The 24,092-nt window shown below is 40.1% G+C and overlaps 1 protein-coding gene across 7 annotated transcripts in view; it reads left to right on the top strand.

The window, feature by feature from the left end:
* Window positions 1–651: 651 nt before the first annotated feature.
* Window positions 652–24,092, top strand: part of BTRC (beta-transducin repeat containing E3 ubiquitin protein ligase) — a 118,676-nt gene continuing 95,235 nt past the window's right edge. For 4 of the 7 annotated variants that reach the window (XM_074831140.1, XM_074831139.1, XM_074831136.1 and 1 more), the window contains exons 1-2: window positions 652–822; window positions 18,701–18,769. In XM_074831140.1, the coding sequence (XP_074687241.1) occupies window positions 775–822; window positions 18,701–18,769 (117 nt within the window). In that variant the 5' untranslated portion in view covers window positions 652–774. Of the gene's footprint in view, window positions 823–12,146; window positions 12,163–18,700; window positions 18,770–24,092 lie in introns of those variants that run through there. The other 3 variants (XM_074831142.1, XM_074831137.1, XM_074831141.1) reach the window with 2 other exon arrangements.

Below are 24,092 nucleotides of genomic sequence, written 5' to 3'. Positions count from 1 at the left end.
ATATCCCTTGCCAAGGAGCAGCAATGACCCCTTTGGACCGACTTTCTCTCTGGATGAAAATCACCAGATTATTTTTGGTACTCCTACGCATGCAGGGGTACACCAGTAATTAATTTTACATGGTGTACTTGTAACAGTTGACTTGAAAATCGACAGTGCACGAGCATGGAGTGCAACTGGAGAAAAACAAGGGAGCCGCTAAGCTCTCACGGGTGCCGTGGGCTGCGGGTGAGGCGCCCTGCGTGGGGAACCCGCTGCCGGCTGCCCCGGCACCCCGCCATTAGCCACACGTGCGATGCTAACAGAAGAGAGCGCAGGGCTGTGACCTGGGAGCCGGCCTTACACCTCACCAGGGAGGTGTGGGGCTGGAAATGGCCCACACGGCCCCTGCAGAGAGGAGCATCCCTTCCTCCCTCCCCAGCCCCTGACCTCAACTTACACCCTCACAGCCGCAAACTACTACATCTCCCGTCGGCCCCCTCTCCCGCGGACAGCGCATGCGCCAGCCGGCTCCCGGCGTACCCCCTGCCCCTAGGCCTTTCGGGATTTGTAGTTCTAAACCGCCCCCGGGCCCTCGCCGGTAGCGCGGCCGGGGACTCCATTTCCCGTGGGCCTGCGCGCGGCGCATGCGCCATGCGGGCAGCAGGGCGAGGAGCGGGGGGGCGGGCCGCGGGGCAGCGCAGGTTCCTGTCTGCGCTGGCTGCGGCCTGGCACTGAGAGGAGGGGTGGCCCCGGCCCCGGCCCCGGCCCCGGCCCTGGCGGCGGCGCAGGACTATGGACCCGGCCGAAGCCGTGCTGCAGGAGAAGGCTCTCAAGTTCATGGTGAGGGGCCGTGGCGGGGGTGGGCACGGGCACGGGCACCTGTGTGTATGTGGAGGGGCAGGCGGGGGGAAGGGCGACGGATGAGATGGGCTGTGGGGGAGGGGGGGCGAGATGGGGCTGGGGGTAACGGGGAAGGGGGAGGCCGGGCCTCTGAGGTCTGCTGGGCCGGGGGGCGCCGGGTTGGCGGGGGACCGGGCGTCCTACGGGCGGGGGAGGGCGGTGAGTGGGGCCCCAGAGCTGCCGTGGGGTGTGGGGAGGGGGCTGCCGGCCAGGGAGGGCTGCGTGTCGGAAGCGGGACCCCCAAAACTGTGGAAAAATACAGTTGTGTCGGAGGGGGGCTAGAGGGCTGCAGGTCTCCCGCTCCCAGGTGACAAGTTAAACTCGAGTGAGACAGGAGCTGGCAGAGGGGCCCACAGGCACCGGGAGGGGTTGTGCATGTAATTCTTGGGTTTTTCTCTTTACTTAGACACCTTAGACTATTCTTCCGTACTGCACACCATCTCTCTGCAATTTTATTTTGTTTTTCCTTCCATTCTGAGAGCTATAAATGCTTAAATCTTTAACCTGCTGCTGCAGCAGTGTATCATTGATAGTGAATGAAGAGTACTTACATTGTGTAGGTTTGCAAGTTGGCCCTTGACATGGAAAACAGCCTTGGGGGTAGTTGCATTCAAAATGCTCTTCATATGTGGCTAGTTTACTCAGATTTGAGGCACGATGCACAACTGTAGTTTCATTCTCTCTTCACTTGTTGATATTTCTAAGTGTTTTGGACAGAAACATAAGATGTAGAAATGAAAACAAACTGTTGCCAACTGAGTTGAATGTAAATTTCAGGTGCCCAAAACTGTTCTTTCCCTAAGGGTATCATTTAAATGACTGGCAACACTTGCTGAAAGTTTGTTTTGGATTAGTGCTTCCAGTGGTACAGAACTAAATTTAAGCTCATCAAGAAGAAGCAGTTCTATTAAACCTTCAGAACATATGCCCAAAATGAAATTGAGGAAATGCAAATTTTAATTTTTAATTGAGCTTCAGAACACTTGTTTGGCTTCTTTTTTTTTAATCTTGTAGAACTTGTTTCTCTTGAGACTTTTTGACCCTTTTGCTAGTAGTCTCCAAGTTTGTCAGATGTGTAGAGTCTCAGCTCAGTGAAGTGGGAAAATGCTATGGATACCTAAATAGGCAAGGTAGCAATTAGTAATAATAAACTACTCTCTTTGGTGTGTGATTGGCCAAAGGAGTGTCCCAGATCCTGTTGCACTTGTGTTTGGCCAAGCTTGGTAATTACAACCTGCCTTTAGATAGTGAGTTTCATATCCTGAAAAGTTTCTGCTGAAACATTTTTGTCTTCTGCCAGGCAGCACTGTGAACGTGCTATGCTGAATTCTCATATGTTGCTTTTTTCACCCACTGTGCTAAGATTCCCATCCAAGGGCTTAGTCCAGGCATTTGAGATCTTCAATAAGATTGAGCCTGGGACCTGAGGGAATCCCTGTCCATCTTGCAGCTGGCTGTGTTTCACTTGAACAGTAAAGCTCCCTGACACTAGGGAGAGACCCGAGCGTGAGAGAGTGCTGCTCTTACAGGAGATGCATCTGTTAAGAGCACCAGATAAAGGGAGGAATTATCAAGATCAGGCTGTGCTGAGAACTAAAAGCTAAACCTAGTTCCTCAATGTTTTATTAAAATGCCTCTTGTGTGCAAAATGATTGTGAAAACTGTCATGAAAGATGTGGCTTCCCTCTGTCCACTCTGAATTTTTTAGGGTATTTTTGCTTACAGGTTGAGAGGAGAGTGAGAAAAGCTTTTGTCTAACACATCTCAGGCATTTGCTTTAGCACATGTCTGTCTAGAACATGACTAATTATGCTGGTGAAGATTTTGTTAGACTTAGTGGGGCCTTTTGGTGTTTGTGGAGGTGTGGCACAGGTAGGTTGTTTTGATACATGAGGTATCAGTTGCAAATATCAGCTTGGCCCTCCTAGGAAGTGTCTTGTTTCTGCCTTTTTAGCACTCAGAAGGTGCTTAGGTACTGCAGTAATGGCATTGGTACAGTTATCTACCTAGAGGTAGTAGATCAGCTCATGCATCCTCTCAACTAATGCTGAATCATTTACAGTGTATTATCTTGTTCGTCCAAGTGTGTGATACGCTACAGGTACATCTTCCTTATTAGGTAGCTTGCAGTTTGGGTTGAGGTGGGCTTTGCTATTAATTATTGATTTTCCCTGAGAGTTTCCCAAGTGCCATTGTAAGTAAATGCCCAAATTATTTTTTGGAAGCATGAGACCTATTATCTCTCCAGCTTTTGATAGTTTTGGTTTTGATATGGATTTGTGGTGGGTTTCATTTCATGTTGAAAAGCAGCCCTGTAGGTGGTAGTATTTTTGTGCTTCTCTAGAAAATAATACTTTTTCCACTTAAAAACGTCAGTACTTAATTTTTGGCATGGACTTTAGCAGCTCTCTTGAGTCACAACGTATCAAGCAAGATAAACCTGGCGATTTGTTTTTTATTTTGACGTCTAACTCTAATAGTGAAATGTCAGGTGGAGGCTTTATAGAGAGATTGGTGCTGGTCTCTTCTCACAGGTGATTAGTGACAGAACAAGGGGGAATGGCTTTAAACTCCCAACAGGGGAGGTTTAGACTGGACATTAGGAAAAAATTTTTCACAGAAAGAGTGGTTAGACAGTGGAATAGGCTGCCCAGGGAGGTGGTGGAGTCACCATCCCTGGATGTGTTTAAGGGTCGTTTAGATGAGATGCTGGGGTATATGGTGTAGGGGAGATCTTTGTAGAGTAGGGCTGATGGTTGGACTCGATGATCCCAAGGGTCTTTTCCAACCTGAATGATTCTATGATTTATCCGACGCTAATATGAACAAAATTATCTTGCTTTAAAGTATCTATATTTGATTCTTTGAAAGGCAAACTGGACTCTGTTTTTTAATGTGTGCTCATGTCTATGCAACTTTTTGATGGGAGCAAAAGAAGGCCGCCTTCTTACTGGCTGGTATTGGCTTGATTACTTACCAATGAAACAGTATTACGTTTGGCTGATATCTGCTACCAGTTTACTAATTATCTGTGGTCAGCTACAATATGTATAATCTAATGCTTTAAGGTTTAAGTAATTTACTTAACTTCATTTGCCTATTCAGTTTACCTCTACATTTTAAGAAGGCCTAATTTATTTCTGATATTAAATTGCTGTGTATTAGCATTATGCAATACTAAGCAACTGCTCACCAGGGAAGACTCTTTTTGGTGAATGAGTGTTTTCTATCATGTATTCTACATGTCGTCTTTCAAAGCTTTTTTGACTGAAATCCAGTTCATAGATTTAAAATATGATCCTGTACATTACATGGTCCAGTGTTCTGCAGCTACATCAAGGTTTTTACTAGAGTGGAACCTGTCTCAGTTCATCTCAGCCCTTTTTCATGTTTCTACAATACTACAGATAAAACTAGACTCTTCATAAAGTACAGTGTGTAAGAGACTGATGCACAAACTAAAAGGAGAGGCAAATGTGCCCATTAGCTTAAAAAAAAAAAAAAAACCCACAGAAAAAACTCTCCCAAAAGCCCTTGCCTTACTGAGCTCTGGTTTTATGCCTTCAAGAATATGGGATTTCTGTTGTCATAACCATTTACAAAAGTAGTAGAAATGAGGTGCTCAATAAGTAACTTTCATATTTGTATAAAGTGTTTAAAACTGTAGATACAATATTTAAAGTGAGTGCAATAGGCTCGACTGAGACTTTGATTAAATGTCATATAAAGTAAACTACATATGCCTGCATAGAATAGTAGGTATTTTTTCAAAGTAGCTTCAAATGGTTCTGTTAAGTATACGAATGTTCTGATGATTATCTTTTTAATTAAAATGAGAAATCTTTGTTTAAAGTGGCATTCTTTTTTACGGCCTGTTACAGTCTCTGTAACAATCATTTCTTAAGTCTGAACGTTTTTAATTCCAGGAATCCATTTATATAAAACTATGTTTAGACTTAATTAAGGAATGATTCTTACAAAGCTTGTAAATAGCCAGGAAAAAAGGGACAGAAAATAAAACTGACATTCACACTTAACAGAATGATTGTTACAAGGTATGTAATATGCTATAAAAATACAATAAAGCCCTTTTATAAGAGTTCATATTTTTTGTTCCTCATTTTGAAAGGTATTTAAGAAAAATATCAAAGCTCTATGAAGCAACATCTGTTTTCTTGAATGGACTAGTGACAACTTCAGTTGTGTTTAATTAACAGTGCTTGGGGCTGTACCTGACCAGTTTGGGGTCCTATCTAGGATGGCTTGGGAAGCAATAGCTTGATATTTAATGAAGTTTCTCAGTTTGTCTGAATGAATCAATTTGCAGAACTTCATTTCATTTCCTGGCTTGTGAAGAGGAAGATGTTGATACTAGCATTCTTCATTAGTGTCTTTTTTCCGTTTCACCCCTGAATTAATGTTTTCATGATTCTTGGAGGTCCTGATGGCCTTCCAGTTTCACAGGAGAACCAAAACCTTTTGGTTGCTTTTAAGATGCATCTGTAGGGGTTTTTTTTGTTTGTTTGTTTTTTGGTTTGTTGTAGTGAGAGAAAACCCTGAAGTTCCTTAATTTTTATGTTCTCATGTTTGTAGGAGCTTACACATAACTGACAGGTAATATAGTAAGGAATAGTCAGTGTAATTGGAGGCAGGATGGTAGTAGACTTAGAATATATCTTCCCCCCCCCCCGCCCCCCCCCCCCATTTGTGTGTGTATTTCTGTGGAACAGATGGACAAAGGCTTATACTTTAAAAGAGGTTCTGTTTACACTGAACCTCTATGATTTATGGTGTCAGTAGGAGTGGGATTTTGAAGATGTAGGACTTCTTAGCTATTGTTTTAAAACTCTGCTTTGAGAACCTTAAAGTATTCCTAATAACATAGTTATGAGTTGCGGTCATTGTGGCAGAGAATCCTGGATATCCAAAGCAAGGGTGTCATGAAAGCAATGAAAATAATTTTCTAAAACAGCTGGGATAGAGAGTTGCCTCCTAAACATGGGGTTGAAAATCCTGCTTGAATATTAAACATGTGCTTAGTAATTTTTTTCCAGTAGAACTAAAATAATGTCCCCTTAGTTTGAGGATTTGTTGGGACGAGTATATTGTAAAGAAAATGATGATTTATTTTCTTCTACCACAAACTTTGTGCCGTAGATTTTTCTGCACTTGATGCAGGCCTTTGGTACTTCAGTAACTTCACCCTTGCTTCTCTGGTAATGTTTCATTTCAGCCACTTTGCTCCATTAAATGTATGCAATTAGAAAAGCAAATGGCAAATTTGCTATCGCATCATTGAAGTATTTAGTTTCATAGACTTAAAAAGCAGAATTTGTTGCACCGTGCTCTCCACACTGTAATATATACTATAAACATCAGAGAGAATAGGCTGACCTTAATATTTGCTTCCCAGACTAAATCGCCGCCTTGCAGCAGTTATTTCCCACTGAATAAAAAGTTTAATTTCACGCCCTGATTAGTGCTAGTATGTGCAGGTGGATATTTATTTTATGCAGCTAAACTAATCTGCCTTGGCAAATTATTTGCCAGTCAGCAGAGCTATAATTCCTCATGAGTATTTGGTACTAAATTATCATTCTCATTAGTAAGATAAAGCAGACTGTTCTAACCACAAAGTTTGGTTAGGCGAAGGGCTTCCTAAATAATCCTTGGATATAAGACATAGACAGTGGCCTCAACTTGATCAGTACTCTGTAGTGGTTTGTGATATGGAAAGAGGTAGTGAAGATTTCATAGGAAGAAACCAAAATTCTGTAGCTGTTTATTATCTCTAGAGGTAAGGTAGGAATGTACAGTGTTTGGAGATTGCCTGTTTAAGATGTGCCTAATGAAGAAGAAATGAAATGGTGATCTTTGGAGTATTTCCAGTGGCCAATCAAGCTCTGATCTCTAGGCCATAAATGAGATGGAAATATAAAAATACATTGTTTTCTTGTTTATTTTCAGTGTTAGCAGCAGAAAGAATGACTTGAGGCTGGAAATTATATGGCAGAGGAAACTTCATGGTCTGGTCTCATTTAAAATTCACTTCACGCTCTAAAATATTTGAAGTGGGGATCAGAAAGTATTTCCTGACATACGAATGTTGACTAGTTATACTTGTCAAGTGAATATGTTCATCCACTGTGTTGATCTCTTTGGATTTTACTGCACTGGTAGTTTGTATCCTAGAACTTGTCAATGAAAAGTACTTATTTTCTATTAAAAGGAGAGTCATTTATACGTGGAAATTATGAGTTCTCATTAAGAGTTGAGTGAAGGCATTCCACTGGCTTTTTTCATCTGTATAGATGCATTTCTTGTCATATTAATTTTCTCAGCAATTGCTGCAACAGTATTTGGGGTATAAATGATCACATCACATGTAAGACCAGCAAGCTGAGCAACTTGATTTTGTTGTATCAAAATTTTCATGCTAAATTCAACAATGCAGATGGAATAAGCTGTTTTCTCACTTCCTTGACTGCTTGCATTGTGTTATCTCTAACCTCCACATGTGCTGGTGAGGTTTGTGTAATATTTAATCATTCTCAGTGGCAAACTTAACTAGTGTTTCTCATACTCATTATTTTCTTCAGTTTTTCTCATTTCCTCCTTCCTACAATTCAGGAGATGCTCAACAAGGTGTATTTCTTATGTATTTTAAGTGATTTTGCACAGAAGGGCTGAATGCAGTGTGTGTTTAGCTGTGGAAACTGAAAATGAGTTTGTAGCATAGCAGAGTCCAGTGGCTACAGCTAAATAGTAAGTGCTCAAAGTATAATTAATAAGCAATCAGACATGAAGCTGTTTTCTTGACAGGATGCTGATTAGTGCTGAGAAAAACTTAACTTTTTGATCTCACAGAAACTGTTGAAAATAAATATCCTGGGAGTTGCATTAAATATGTCCTGCTTATTAAACAATGATGCTTTCTAATGTCTCTGTATCTGAGGTCTTGAGGAACTCTGGTGTTGGACAAATACTACCCCTGCTTTGCAGAAGGAGAAAGCTGGAGCTCAGAAATTTGCCTGGGGTCATGGACGGGAGGAATTTGTGTTAGGGTCATATGGTACACTGATAACAGAAGACAGAATAAAAAGAAACCAGTTCTTCCAATAGCTAGCCTTGTGCTTCTGACCACGTTTTGGTTAATTTTACAATTGGTTAGCCACCTGTTAAGATAACACATTTTATCATTAAACAAAATTAATTTTAAAAATGGCTTGAAACTGTCTGATTTTAATGGGATCTGAATATTCTTAGTTTTAATCTGCCTCATGAGGCTTGTCTTTCTTCTGGGAAGTACATTGTTACATCATTAAAATATCATCCCCTACTGAGAGAGAAATCGGTCCCATTCACTAAATGGCAATGCTGAAACAATGACAAGCATTTCTAAAAACTGCATTAAAATTCATTTTTTCTCTTTCATCTGCAAGTTCGTGGTTCTATTAACCAATGGGTGCTCAGCCTGCTTGTAGCTATGTGTGCACAGCCAAATTTGTTAGCTGGGATGGCAGAAGGTTTGAGAAGCGGCAATGAAGACTTCCAGTTTTAAATTGTTTCACTTTTCCACAGTGATTTTGCTTGGAAACAAATGATTGATCATAATTTTGTGCTCTCTAGCTGCTGCTAGTCCTCCTCTGTACTAAGAATTGAGAAATGTCCGATTTAATTTTCCCTCTCCCACTGCTGAAACCTGGTCTGTGCGTTCATCTTGATGAGAGCAGCAGGAAGGAGAGAATGAGGAAGAGAATGGGAAAGCTCAGCAAGGGGTCTTTCCAGTCTTCTCGAGGGAAGGACAGAAGTGTTTACAGTCTGTGAGGAGGAGCCATGCAACCTCTTGGCAGAATCCACTGGAGTAACCAGTTTGGACTAGCAGAAGCAAAGAGCCTTAGTGCTGGTTTATTTTCCTTCATCCCATGGTAAGAAGGGAAAAGTTGCTGGGACATGCTATGAAGAAATGAATTAGTAGTTCTTAAGTGCAGTTGTATGTTAGCAGGACAGTAATAAGTGTACTTGTAACTGTAGTCTAGATGGCCCATCTTCTTCAGATGCACCTGGAGCAAAACAGATCTGAAGAAGGTTGTAGAAAGGAAGTTTGGGAGATACCAGCCTGTACAGAACTCTGGTGTGTTTTTTCCATCAGTTGGCTTTGTGCCTACATGTGGATTCTCTCAGTTTGTTTGTAGGAGTCCTCTCTCTTGATGTTTCTGGCTAAGGACATAGTTATTCTTACAGATTGTGAGGATTTTTTTCAGATGTAGGAGGATGGATTAAATACTCAGGAGAAAGGTGATGGCTGTTTTTTCTTGGATACAAAGCAGGGCTATACTGTATTCTGACTAGACAAAAAAATCTTAATGTTTCTAGGCTTGCCCATATAGCAACCAAAACAGTCTCAAGTTGTTTCAGAGAAAAATAGTCTAGCATGAAAGTCCGTCATACAATATAGTCACTCTCCCTCTCTACACAATTTATTGTGAGAGCGATGCAGAATGGAGCAGTGTTTATGTGGGAGTTGCTTTTAGTTTATGGATAGTTGGCCTCGCATTCTGTCTGTTAAGAAGGTGCTGGCGGTTCTCCAGGGGGGTGGTTCATTGGGTCTGCTCAATTCCCTTCTTATATGCCAAAACTCTCAACAGCATTGAGAAATGCAGCCAGCTATCATTCATTTCCTGCAAATTAGAACAATGAGAAGTGGGTGTAGTCTTAAACGATGGATCGATCTTGTTTTAGAAGATGAGTCTTGGAAGTGTCTCAGCAGTTTTCTGAAGAAATCCAAACAATGTTATCACCCTCTTCAAATATGACAGAAGGTGTTTTCTGTTGCTAATAGGTTCAAAAGAACAAAAATCTACGTTCCCTGTTCATTTTCTTTCTGTAGCTTTTTTCGTTTTTTTTCTTCTTTTGACTGGGATGTCTCCAGTGAAGTGTGTGGCTTTTGTACTTTGTCTCAACTGTTGTTTATAAGCAAGCATAAATGTCCTGAAAATTTTTTGACTGACAAGAAGATATTCTTATATATCTGTATCTCACTGACCTTAAAATAAGACTTTATGCAAAGGCTAAACAGTATGGAGCCCATCATGAGAAGAAACATTTCTGCATGGGATTGGAACAGGTCTTGTGGAGCATGGGTTCAAGTCCGATACTGGCAGACAGCGTACTCCGTAGTCTCTTTTGCAAGCTACTCAAAGCAGTTCTTAAGTGAATGGACTTTTCTTTGCTATGCCATTGTTGAGCTATTCCAAATTTTACTGCTTTGGAAGCTAGAATTCTCATTCTTATTTTCCAGTTTAACTTAATTCATGGCTAATACATTCTCATTTGTTCTTGTGCCAATGTTGTCCTTGAGCTTAAACAGCTCTTCTTGCTCCCCCGTGTTCATCTGCTTATTTGTGGAGAGCAATGGTATTCTCCTCTGAGCTAGATCTGGTCAGGCTAAACCAGCATTTTTTTGTTTGTTTGTTTTCTTTTTCCGTCGTAAGATGGTTCCTATAACTCTTGGTCATCTTAGCATACCTTCTTAAACAGCTGCAGAATTTTATTAATCTCTCTGGATCATGAGTGACCAGAGCTATACAGAATATTCCAGGAAAAGTTTTATTGATTCCTTGTATAAAGGCAGTAATCCTCATTTCTCTCTTCTAGGAATTTTTCACTTTATACAATATCCTACAGTAGTATTTTCCATCTTCATGACTACATCTTACTGCTGAACCATCATTACCTAATGAGTAACACATCACAGGGCCTCTTCCCCTCTTCTCAGTTACTGAGCCCCTAGTTTATAATGGGAGCAATGTTACTTTTTAATTTATGTACATCTTGTGTTGGTTCTGTTACCCAGATCTTCAACATGCTGTGTCCTATGTATTTATGATGTCTCTTAACTTTGTCTCCAGACAATTTCATTAGCACATTGGTAATTCTTGGGGTTTTTTTTTAGCCACTGGTGAGAATGTTTTAACATTAATTTCAAGATTAATAATGGATTTCAAAAGGGATCAATCTCTGTACAGCTTGATGGTTCCTTTTTCAAAATAACCTGTGATCCTCTACCCTTTTTAGTTTCTTATCCTCCTTACAACTCTGGTATTAATCCTAATCCTCTCCATTTTAACTAGTAACTTCCTACATGTCGTCTATCAAATGCTTAACTACTTCTAATTTGTCTGGACTTCAGTGATCTTCTTAAAGAAGAAGATTGGGTTAGTCTAGCACTAATTCTAATTTGTTCTAAATTGGGAGCAGATTTACTTACGCCTCCCATGGTGACTGCTTCATTTTGGCAATAGTTATCAGTACTCAGTCTCAATAGATTTCCTTTCTTGGGAGATGGGACATACTGTTTGTTTGTGGTTTGTTTTGTTTTTCTGCTTTTTTAAGGGTTGGCCAGTCTTTTCTGCAACACTTTAGACTCATTCTGGTTAATGTTCTTACAGATACTTGTTCTGCATGGGGATGCTACCAGAGGCTGCTCGCTAGGTATCTTCAGCTGCTTCTGTTGCCCCCACTTTATTCTTGCATCATAGTCCTCCAAGACAGCAGGCTTCTTTGGTACTTCTTGTTTTAATGATGAGTTTCTTCTAGTTAAGCCAAGCAGACAAGCATTTATACCTTATGTCAGTTTCAAGGAATTGAGAACTGTCATAGAGCTGAGCTCAGTACAGGGCATTTAGATCAGGAAAGGAAATTTAATATATCTTGGTAAGTACTTGGAACAATTAGTTTTGGATTCAAATTTACTTATGATCGGTGAATAGGTTCCACATTGTAATTGTAGCAAGGTGCTTTGTGAGGGAAATGGGATAGAATGGTCATTCCTGCAAAAAGGAAGTTTTTTGGTTAGTTTATTGAATAGGAAAATGTTCAGCTTGAGTGCTGGAGTCTGCTCAGAAGATGAGAGTTTATTAGCTAAGCAGAAAATGTGGTTGAGTGCTGGAGTCTGCTCTTGAAAGCATTTCCATTTCTTTAGAAAAAAAATGGTATTCCTCTTACAAATTTGTCTGCTTAATGTGTGAACTGCAGATTTCCTTCCAGGGTAGTTGGCACAGACCTGCAACCCATCTCTTCTGCATGCTTTTTTGTCTGCTACCTAAAATTCAGCAGGAGATCAGGAAGGTGAAAGTTAGCACTGTAGGTCTTTTGCTGGTTATGGAGATTGTAATTTTCCAGTCTTCTTAATTTTGTTCACCTTGGCTGTATTTTTTTCTCAAGTACAGAATTTTTTATTCCTGATGCTCTGAATCTCACTGAAAAATCAGAATCCAGGTGAGCTTTCTGACTTTTCTATGGACTTAAGAAAAAGAGACAAGATACTTAAAAGGTATCAGCTTAATTTTATTGATCTCTAGACAAGCTTCCAGCTTCTTCTATACATAATGCTTGCACTGTGAATGCCACTGTTCTTGCTGGATACTTACCTGGCACAAGTTCAGACAGTATCATGAGAAATGTAGCTTCTCTTTTCTTCACCACAGATCTTGCAGTCTTGAAGGAGGCTGAATATAGGGCTTGAATTTCAGATGTGAAATGTCAAGTGGTTGTGAAATCAAGCAAGTTTTTACTTATGGGCATAAAGAAGGTCTCTTTACACTGCTATAGTAAGCATGTTTTCAGAGCTTGCTGTTACATTGTCCAGAGATTAATGGAGTGCTCTCACAAATCTCCATTTGGTTTTGAATACTGTAGCTTGGTATTCTTGTGAGCCCTTAAGAAGGTAACCAGGTGTTTCATGTTACAAAAGTAGTTTTCCTGGTAGCTGCTGCTCTTACAGGATATAAAAACTTGGGTCTCTTTATCTGTCAAGGAATATAAATAGACATTCTGCAGGGGGAGTTGGTTTTGAGCAGATCTTGGTCAACATACTCCAAACAGATTCACTGAAAAAGTAGTGTAGCCATGTTCACCATGTGCGGTGAATTCATTAAGTTTGCAGGCAGGAAGAGCTTACTGCTTGAGAGTGCTGTGTCCTTCTGAAGGAGTTTGTATCAAACTGCGAGATCTGACAGTCAGCTGGCTCAGTGTTTCTCACAAAGGGCACACTTAAATATTGGCAGCTTATGGTTTTAGAACCAGAGCACTCATGGTTTCCTATCCGAACAATAATGAAAGATTTTGAACTCCTGTCTTTGGTTTTCTTGAATTAGAGTCCACAGATCTAACTGTGCCTTATTTTGAGTACTGCTTTGGGCAGCAGACTAAGGTATCTGTTTGGGCCGTGAAGTTGTATATTGTGTAGTAGGAATTTAACTTATTGTTGTAATGCATACAAACTCATTAACAGGTTCTAGGCCACAGGGGTTATTTTCCTTTGCTGTGGAAGTCATCTCAACTGGACAATCTTCAGTGCAACTGGCCATGCCCTCCCATGTCAGTGACTGACAGATCTAATTCTGTCTTTGTAGCCGAGAGCCTGTTAGTTAATGGAGTTGTGAATATTGTTACTCAGAGGCAACCTCAGAGTATTAAAATGCATTATTCCTGTTCTTCACTTTATATTTATCAAACAAGGTGTTATATGTAATGAATAGAATGTTATCATCAAATAAATACTGTGTGTAGATCATAACTTAAAAGGAATGAAAAATATAAGTAGCTTCACTATTGTTTTGCAGTGACAGAGAGATGGGTTTAACTTGCCTCTTTAATCGAATGTGATGGAAATCCAGAGTGAATGTCCTCTCTGAGGGAAAAGGAAGTGTTATGGGTTAGATGATCAGATTCATAAGATCCGTAGTACATATATATTTCATACAGGTCTCAACTTCCCCCCCCCCCATTTCTTCTTACATGGAAGCAGATGAAATGGAGAAGCAGCAGTACTGCCTTGCAAGTACCATAGTAGGTTTCCTTTTATAATTATCATTCTTGACATATCCTTTCTTATGGAAGTGAAGATGCAGATATTTAAGAACCCTTCTTGCACAAAAAAGCCCAATTTCCGCTCAGTACTTAATTAGCACTTGTTTATGACATGGCATCTGATTTGATTTTCAAAACAAATTGCACAGTAAAGAGGCTGATATTTAAACTGTATAGTAACCACAGCTCCAGCTGTGACTCAAATATTGTAAGCCTTCAGGGGTTGTGTTTAGGCTTAGAAAATAGGAACTCAGGCCTGTAATTAAATGTCCTCTAAAAATCAGCCTTTGTAGGGAAGGGAAGAGGGTACCACTGAATTTTAAATTACTGACTTGTTCTCAGAATTCATTCTGTTGTTCTGGGTCTTGCTAGGGACTGCAAAAATCAAATGGATTAAAAATGGAAGAGAGATTACTAAAGGAAAAAAGTCAGGGGATGAGCAAAGTAAGGTATTCTGGCTCACGGGTTTATAGACAATTGCAATATATATAATAGTTTTAATATATGAGTAATATATAGATGACAAGTTCTGTGGCCACCAAGAAGACAAAAGAGAAAGTAGGCACTTCATACAGAGTAAAATTGCATTTCAGAACTGTGAATAAGTTGCTGATGGTTGTGGAATAAGCCATCTGCAATGATGGAAGGCTCATTTTTAAAGCAAGTCCTCAATAATAAAAGTGAATGTCTTGGAAAAGGAAGTAGACAGGGTTATATTACAAATTAATCACTCACCTAGATAAAAATGTGGAATATTCACAAAATAGCATGATAGAAATTAGCAGTTGGAGTGCTTTCAGAGTAACTTTTTGAGGAAAGCAAACACTGTTGCGGCTATTGAAAAAGAGACAAGATTACCCTAGCAGCCTGACTGCTAGTCATGGAAAAGGCTAAGAGATGCTATGAGAAAATACTATGCTTATGAGTGGTACTGAACCATAAGCATAAATGGTGTGTGCTCATGAAAATACAAAAGTAAGTAGATCTTGCTGGGCAATCAATTGTATGGCTGATAGAATTGCCTTGAATGGATCATATTTGTGGAAGATTTTAGTGTTGATTGATAAAATAGTACAGCTTTCAAACAAGGCAGTTGTCTGTCCCCCACATCTTTTAAAGGCTGGGGGAAGAGGGGCAATTTTGTTCTATTTTTTAGATTGTCAAGCATATATGGGTTCCTCTTCTGTCATTTTGTAGTTGTGTCTGCTGTCATTTGGATACTGAAATTCACAGAATCACAGAATTGTCTAGGTTGGAAAAGACCTTGAAGATCATCCAGTCCAACCATCAACCCAACATTAACAGTTCCCAACTACACCATATCCCTCAGCGCTATGTCGACCCTACTCTTAAACACCTCCAGGGATGGGGACTCCGCCACCTCCTTGGGCAGCCCATTCCAACACCTAACAACCCATTCTGGAAAGAAATGCTTCCTAATATCCAGTCTAAACCCTCCCTGGCACAACTTGAGGCCATTACCTCTTGTTCTATTGCTTATTACTTGGTTAAAGAGACTCATCCCCAGTTCTCTGCAACCTCCTTTCAGGTAGTTGTAGAGGGTGATGAGGTCTCCCCTCAGCCTCCTCTTCTCCAGACTAAACCACCCCAGTTCCCTCAGCTGCTCCCCATAAGACCTGTGCTCCAGACCCTTCACCAGCTCCGTTGCCCTTCTCTGGACACGCTTGAGTAATTCAATGTCCTTTTTGTAGTGAGGGGCCCCAAACTGAACACGGTAATTGAGGTGCGGCATCACCAGTGCCGAGTACAGGGGCGAGATCACTTCCCTGTCCCTGCTGGCCACGCTATTTCTGATGCAAGCCAGGATACCATTGGCCTTCTTGCCACCTGGGCACACTGCTGGCTAGTGTTCAGCTGTCTATCAGTCAACACCCCCAGGTCCCTCTCTGACTGGCAGCTCTCCAGCCACTCCTCCCCAAGCCTGTAGCGCTGCTGGGGGTTGTTGTGGCCGAAGTGCAGAACCCAGCATTTGGCCTTATTGAAACTCATGCAGTTGGCCTTAGCCCATCACTCCAGCCTGTCCAGATCTCTCTGCAGAGCCTCCCTAACCTCGAGCAGATCAACACTCCTGCCCAGCTTGGTGTCATCTGCAAATTTACTGAGGGTGCATTCGATCCCCTCATCTAGATCATCAATAAAGATGTTAAACAGGAGTGGCACCAATACCGAGCCCTGGGGGACACCACTCGTGACTGGCCACCAACTGGATTTAAATCCATTCACCGTTCAGACCATTTTAACCAGATGTACTTATTTAATTGCCTGTCTGTGCTGAAGAATACATTCCTAGAGGTCATTCACGACGTGCGTAGGAGAACCACAGAAGTTCAGAATTTAGGCGATTGATTGTAAAAGTTTAGCCACTGGTGAATCTATGAGATTTTAATTAAATTACACTTTTCTATCAGTGCTTGTGTTTGATGGGAATGGGGGCTCATTTGTGCAAATATCCCACTTTAATGGCACAAGCCACAGTATGTGGGAAGTGATATACTTCATACTGGTAAAACTTGCTTCTCTTCTATATAGTTTATTTTTTTTCTTAGGTGAGGGTAGATTTATCAAATGTAGAGGAGACATATCTCACTGAGAGGATTTTGCAAATACCGTGTTGAGGGATGAGTGATGGGTCTTAATTTCTCCTATTTGTATATTTAACTTGTCAGCATTGAAAAATTGAGTTTACAGTAGCTGCTAGTCTGCTGATTACTTTTATTGGTAATAATCAAGCAACATTTATGTTGAAGTCACAAAGAACTGGTGTTGGTAAGAGCTGTCTAAATAGAAATACAGTGTTATCTTTGATATTGGAGACGTGCATGAGAGTAATCTTGTTGATTCCAGTAGATCTGTTAAAACACATATTTGCAGGACCAGGGTCTTCAAATTAAATGGTTTAAATCAATGTCTTACATCAGTTACTCAAACTACTCTGGACTGATGGGTTTTACAAATGTTAAGTAGCTTCCCGATCCTAAGAGAAAGCTTGGCTGTTATCCTTTAATTTGTAGGTTAGGTGACAGAAACAGAAAGAAATGAAGAAATTTTTCACAATTTGTTATGTGAACCTGGACAGATCTGAGACTGGTATTCAGGTCTGTTTACTCGTGACACTGTGATTTCAAAAGATCATTATTTCTGCTTGTTTATGAAGGCTTTTTTTTCCTTTATAGGCATACTGTGCTGTGTTACTTTGAAAAAGCAATTGAAGCACTTGAGCCAGAAGTAAAATGTGGGTTTCTGTAGTGTTCTTGCTAGATATGTAGCACTTCATATTTTCAAAGCATGTAGAAATGTCAGCAGTTCCTCTCAGCAAACCTGTGAGGTGGGTTAAATGAGTGTTGTCCTCATTTTACAGTAGTAGAGAGACTAACCACCCATGAAGTTAGTGCTGAAGTAAGGATTAGATCTCAGAGCATGATGCTTCTAGCTGTGTGTGAGAAGTCCCCTAAAACATAGTTTGTTAATGTGTTAAGCACTGCAAGTCCAAGCTCAGCAGGTGAATGCAGTAACCAGATATACTTGACTTTAATTTATCAGCTATAATGGTGGTTATTACAATTCATGTTTAACTGAGATTACTGGCTAGGACACCAGGGCATAATCTTACTATGCTTTGAAAGATTTAGGAGGATTTAAATTCAAACTGGAGAGAAGCAAAAATAACTAATGTTCAAAGTATATTATAAAATCCTGTATGTGTACTTCTCTTTAGAGGCAAGATTTTAGTCTGTACTAGTAGTTATTTTAATTTCAAATTCTAAGGCTGGACTGCCTCCCCACCATGGCTGTGAAGGTTTGTCATTCAGTGGTCACATATTTTTCTTCTCCACCCAGTTGTATTTTTTTAGTGTTACAAGTACCAAGGTGGACACAGTTTGTACAGACTAAATATTGTGTTGACACAAGAACAAATGGGGTAAACTCACCTTGAATAGAGCCATTCTGAAAATGAGAAGGATTTTTTTTTTTTTTTTTTCCCCAGCCTTCCAGAAGGAGTGGTAGGGGCACACATCTGCTGGTTTGAAGGGGAAGTACAGTGAATTAAGAAAGGGACTGTGAAGTAGTTTCCAGGAATAAGATAAATCTCTAGACTTGGTGTCTGTGGATGTTCTGTCTGGTCCTGTTGCTTACATGTGATTTTAATTTCTAAGCATCTCCTTTTGCGGGAGGGAAGGGGGAACAGCTGAATCCACTTGATTGTGAGAATATCTTCAAACTGCAAGTGAATGTCATGACAGGCAGCGTTTCATTTTTTTTGTTGCATACTTTTTTCTGGCTGTGAGTTGTGCTATATATGTTCTGTGCTTCCAGAGCTATTGGATGTCTTGCCTTTTCCTCAACTTGATAAAGCATGAAAATGATAAATGGGGAGGAGGTTATATTTGTCTATCAGTTTGAGGCATAATTTATGGCTGTGTGTGAGTATAGTTTCCTGTTACTCCAATATTAAGACTGCACCTCTTCAGGAATTTTCCTTAATCTTCTCTTGTTGTCCAATGTCTGGTTGGACCATGTTGAGGATGGTAACTGTAAAAACACTCTCATAGCTTGACTACTGCTGGTTTGACACCATTTAGCTTTATATAGTGGCAAAAGCATTAATGACCATTAGACTCTGCTACTGCACCCACTGCAGAGGCTGTGCTTATTAAAGCATTTGTGTGAAAATTTTAAAGAAATACCTATATATACTGAGTTGAAATGTAAAATGATAGAAATCATAAAAATGGTGGTAACTTTATTAGAAAAGTGTTCTTAAAGCAGCTGATATCAGAGGAGTAAACAAGAACTAATCTGGGGACTAAACCTTCATACGTGGCTTAAAAAAATCTGCGTTGTTTAAAATGCTCCAGAATTTAGACTTAGGCTAGCTAGGTCCCAGTGTAAAAGGAGGTCTCTCTTTATGTCTATTCTCTCCTAGCCCCGAATACACATGCCAAAAGATGGATTCCAACTTATATCTTCTGGATACCAAGCATGGCTAAAGCAGGTTGGACTGTATTATTGTTATTCATCTCATGTGAGGGACCGTGTTGGACACCTGTGCTTGTCTCATTAGTGAAGTACATAAATGAGGGTGTAATGAAGTTACAGTGCCATGTTAGCTGATACCCCTCATAACCATCACTGTTCTGTGTTTATGCATGCTGTGTTTGTATAACATTTTCTCACCAGTCTTATGAATGTGCACTTCCTGTAAATAAAAGTTCAAAATGCAGTCACCTGGAAGCAAAAAGGGTCAGAGTCTGAAAAGAAATCTGCAACGACAGCTCGAATTACAGAATTAAAATGGGCCTTCAAACACAAAGCTGCATGGTGGTGGTGCTGGTAATAATGGGGAGGCCACTGGGTTAAAACTCAAGAGAATTGCATCTAGCATCTAATTCAGATCTGCTTGGGTGAAACAAGTATGGACACTTACTCACATCACATAACAATTGTGCAGTTTGACACAATCTGACACTGTGGGGAGTCCCCACTCGGAAGTGGCCTAGCGCTATATTACTCTGGCTATTATTAAAGGCCAGGCTTTAGATGTCTCAGCAGTCTGCCTCTAGCAATTGCTGTCAGCTTTTCACTTTTGTGAGTGAAAAATCCCCCTTTGGAAAAAAATAGCTTAATTTACAAATTGCCTGTACAAATCTCTTCTTTCATGAAGATACATGTATGATGAATCCTGTGTCCTTGATAATATGTGGCTTAAAGTTGCTGGTTTTGTAGAAAGCCAGAATGATTGTGTTGTTATGGCAACAAAAACTGGAAATATGAAAACAGCACAGATAAGCTGCATCCTGTTGTCGTGGCAACTGGAGTTGTGAAATGATGAAACATGGTGGTGAAGGGATCTATGGTACTGTGAGCCCAACACAAACAAAGAGCCAAGTCACTAGAGAGGAGTGGGAGAGAATGAAAAACTATAGCAAAACACCTTAAACACAAGAGTTTCATTGCAGGTGCTAACAGGATGGCTTTGATTCTCTCCAGTCTTGTCTCAATAGTACAAGTAGTAAGTAGTAACTCGTTTGTGCAAGTTGCTTACTGCTGTCAGCTTACATTGACTTCTGTGAAGAGCTTGAACACCTGTAAGAAGATGGGCATCAAGTCCTGTATTATATTTGCAAACCATTTCTTTGGATGAGTGATGTGTTGCAAAGGTGTAGCATGCTTTGGAGCTTCTTTCCGAGAGACCATTCTTCTCTCTCTCTTTCTCTCCAAGTCCACGCTAGTGAAGGTCAGCTGGGACATTGAAGCTGATGTTTTCATGTTTTCTTGATTTAAACTTTGCTGGGCTGGAGGCAAGGTGTCTCGGAGGAATCTCAACTCTGCAATTATTGTCTTGCAGAGCTCAAGTTTGTTGACCTGTGGGGCATGGCATCAGTTTCTGTTTCTCATGTGGTAGATTGGGAGAACAATAGGAAGAGGATTGTGTGGCTGTTCTGTTTTTCTTTTATGTCTGAGATAAACAGAGCTGCATCTGTTGTGGCTATGTTATATTACCAGTGCTCTGATGCAGGTGGGATATATGCTTTTTTGACTCTGAGAAATACTGAGGAGAGGGGAAAAAACCCAAAATGCTCAGTTAGTGAATTTTCCAAGGAGACTTTCACATATAGGCAACCCCAAATAATAGAAGAACTTACACTGTTTAAAAAATATTTTTCCATGTGGCTGCTTTCCTTTTGGTTTTTAGTTTATTGTTTTCGGTTTTAAAGTCTTTATCTTAAATCTTCTTACTCTTCCTTGATCCAAGGAAGAGTTACAAACCTGAGCTTGTGTCATTAGCAGATGCTGTCATGGAAATAGCTTTGCTATTCCAATTTCAGTGCTGGGATTTCACCCCAGGAAGTATACAGGTAAGGGAGTTCATACAAAGGGTGGAAACTTTTGATCAGAAGAAAGAGCTCTCATGAGAAGCAGAGAGATTAAGTTTTTTGAGGTGAGACTGGTTTGGTGTAGAATATATACCAAAGGTTCTCCTGTAGTATTCTTTAAAACCCTATGTTGGCAAGAAAGCCATGTTTGATGTATTTAAAAGCAGCAATCTACATATGCATCCACATGGAGTGGTGTCTATGCATCAGGTTTATCCTCTTGGTGTCTGTGTTTTTAACAGGATCCTAATGTAATGATTTTTTTTTTTCCCCTCAGCACAGCTGAGTATTGATCTGCTGCCTGGTTTATACAGAATGTGCGAAGTATCCCAGTAACACATTGTATTAATGTGGGCTAAAAGCAGTTTATATTACAGATGAGGTGGAGGAAGATGGAGTTCTGCAAGACTGGACACATACTATAAATATCCATAAAACTGACAATTTTATCTAAAATCAGTGCTGGCTGGATTTGCGTATTTTCAGCCTACTTAAACTGGAGATAATAGTTGAACACTACCTGAGCATGGGTCGCCCACACTGATGCCATTACCCTCTGCCCTTTAATGGCAGGTTTTTATATTTAACGTTGCTGTGCTGTAGTGGAGAGCTGCATTGTGTTCCTATGTGGGCTAGAGGAAATACAATACCAATGGCCATAAATACATGTTGCTTTAAGAATAGCATTTTAAGTAACCTGCAAAGCTCTTTTTACTCTGTTTCCTGTGAGATTATCTTTTACAAAAAGGCAAACACCTACAAATTTATTCAGCCTTGGTCTTCGTTTAAGCCTTTCTTTGAATGGCAGCCTTGTGCTGCTAGCAGTCTGTAACATCCCATTGCCTAGATGCTGACCCTTTGAAGACAAGCTGCAATTGACTTCTGAGGGGAAGAAGGGGGGGGAATGTTTGTGTATAAATACGATCAATAGACATGACTTTCCAATTCCTTTATTATATTGACACCTGCTATGATTTAAGCCAAACTGTGAAATTGGGCAAATTAAGCTCTTAATTAGCTGAAACACTTACAAAACATTATTTTGATTACATAAATGGGGAAGTTAAAAGTATCATTTTAGGTGGCTTGTGAAACATGGTAATTCAGAGTTAAAGCTAATCCCTTCCCTTCGCATACAGTTGTGTAAGTATGCATCACATAGGATATGTAATATAATGCACTCATCTGAGCCTTTCTGCCTCCCACTGTCTTTTGGAGTAGAATTTTTAGAGCCAAGTTATAAACCTGTAAATGTGTTTTATGCTGGAAATTCTTGGTGCTACCTTAACTAGATTGGTACCAGCAAAGGCCAGTATAATCAAAACAAGGCACTTCAGATATTAATGGTCTGCACTTCAGTCAAGTCAGCTGGAAAAGAGAGTGTAAAAACCAGGAATGTGGTGAAAACAGGATTCTTCCACTAGAATTGCACTTTCCTAGGAGAAAAATGCAATGATTCTGGAAATATCTTGGGTTTGTAATTTTGTCATTTAACTTCTAAAATATATATTCTATTTTCAGTGGATCCATATGCTTTTTAAAATTCAGATACTAGTTCTTTGAGTGGGAAGTAGAAATAAGCTTTCTTTCTGCAGTTCATTATTAATACTTGGCACTCATAGTACTTCGAGAGTGCAAAGTGCTATGCAGACATATCAGTTATCCTTGAAACACTTTTGTGTGGTAGGTGCATAACATAACAATAATCTTGAGAGATTTTATGGAATTAAATAAAACTAGAGATGAGGGAGAATCTAATGAAACCTCCATTTCATCTCTCCACCAGTATAGGTTTGTTCTCTGCAGTTTGTGTGATGGAAATCTAGACCAAAGATGCAGAAGTTCCCAAGCTGAAGAGGCTTTCTTAGCGTAGGGTTGGGTATTTTTTTAAAGCCTCCTAGTTGTTCAGGTTCAGTGATGGTTAGGCAGTCGGTATATTGCTCTTTCTGCTTTTTATTATAAAGGTGATGATTCACTGTTCTATTCTTGGCTCCTTATTGTTTCAGTTTTTGGTGTTTATATGTCACAGCTTCGTAATTAAGGATACACTCAGTCTCTGACACCTCTCTCAGGCAGGCTAGTTCTATTGTCCTTGCTGTGCAGATGCGGAACTGAGATGCTGTGTTACTCTGCCCAAACTCATGCAGAATGCCTGTGTCAATTATTATGCCATAAGAGATAAATCTAAGATTTAAAATTGTTTGAAATTGCTGCAAAATCAGGCTTTGGACATGATGGAGATTAACAGCAACTTTTTTTTTTTTGATTATGAAAGAGCCTAATGCTTTTGGTCTTGTAAGATCTCCATTTTAAGCCTTAATGCTTTAGACCTTGGTGAAATTGCTTTTAGTGAGTTTGGGTAGGTCTTGCTTTTAACACCACCATCTTTGGTGTTGCTTAAAGAAGTGCACACAAGTCTCTGCATGTTGTACTCCTTAAAGAAGGTATGACATCTGAATCTTAAAGCTCTGCAGGTGTACTGGTTTAGATTTATCAGCTTCATGGATTAAAGAGCTATAATTATGAAAACATTAGTATTGTCTAGTTCAGATATGATCTACACTAGTTCCCTCAAGCACTTGGCAACTGAGGATCTTGTACACCTTATAGATGAGAAGTTGGCTCCTTTCTGGGGCGTGTAATTTCTGTTGATCTGGAATCCCGGAGGTTGAACTCCAGTAACCACTCTTTGGGGAAAACATTTCTTCACAAACATTTACCTAAAAGCTGTGATTTGATCCTCCCAGATCCCACTCAGGTAGGAAATTGTTTGGATAATCTGAATGTGTAAACCCTTTCCTATGTCCCTTATCTTTGATATTTAAGAGTCGCTAGTGAACTGGAATCTCGTGTAAAAAGTTACTTTAAGCTAGGGAGTTACCAGAAAATTAGAGAAGAATTTGCATAATATGTATGTTAAGGAAAATTTACTGAGCAATTACATGAAAAGTGGGAGGCTGAAGGAAAAGGAATCATTTATAGCAGTTTGAGCTGTATGTGCACAGCAAAGCTTGCCTGCCGAATGTAGTAACCCCCCCAGCCAGAGGGTGAAGGGAAAAACCACTGCACTGAAGTCAGTGATCAGTACTGGGGTAAGAAGTCCAGTATTTCCTATGTTTGGAATCTAGAAAGAGTGCTATAATTTGAACCCTGGTAGCGTGTTTCAGCCTCTGATTTGTGAGACCTAATTGTTTTGAAGACATATCCTACAGTTGTCCCAGGAACATATTCTCAGCTTTCTCGAAGTGAGGTATTGAGTTGCTTGATTTGCAGTTCTTGAAAATGCTTCAAGGGTCTTTAGTACAATAGCTCGATTACTTTTATTATAGCAAAACAGGAGTGCAAACCACTTTTAATCGTCCTCATACATGCTTGTGGAAATGTGACCAAAATGTCTGAGCATAATAGAAGCTGAGAAATTGTGAAGAGCACTGGGTATGA

Source organism: Strix aluco, chromosome 7 (genome assembly GCF_031877795.1).
Source record: "Strix aluco isolate bStrAlu1 chromosome 7, bStrAlu1.hap1, whole genome shotgun sequence".
NCBI classification, from domain to species: domain Eukaryota; kingdom Metazoa; phylum Chordata; class Aves; order Strigiformes; family Strigidae; genus Strix; species Strix aluco.
This window is presented reverse-complemented; position numbering and strand designations above follow the sequence as displayed.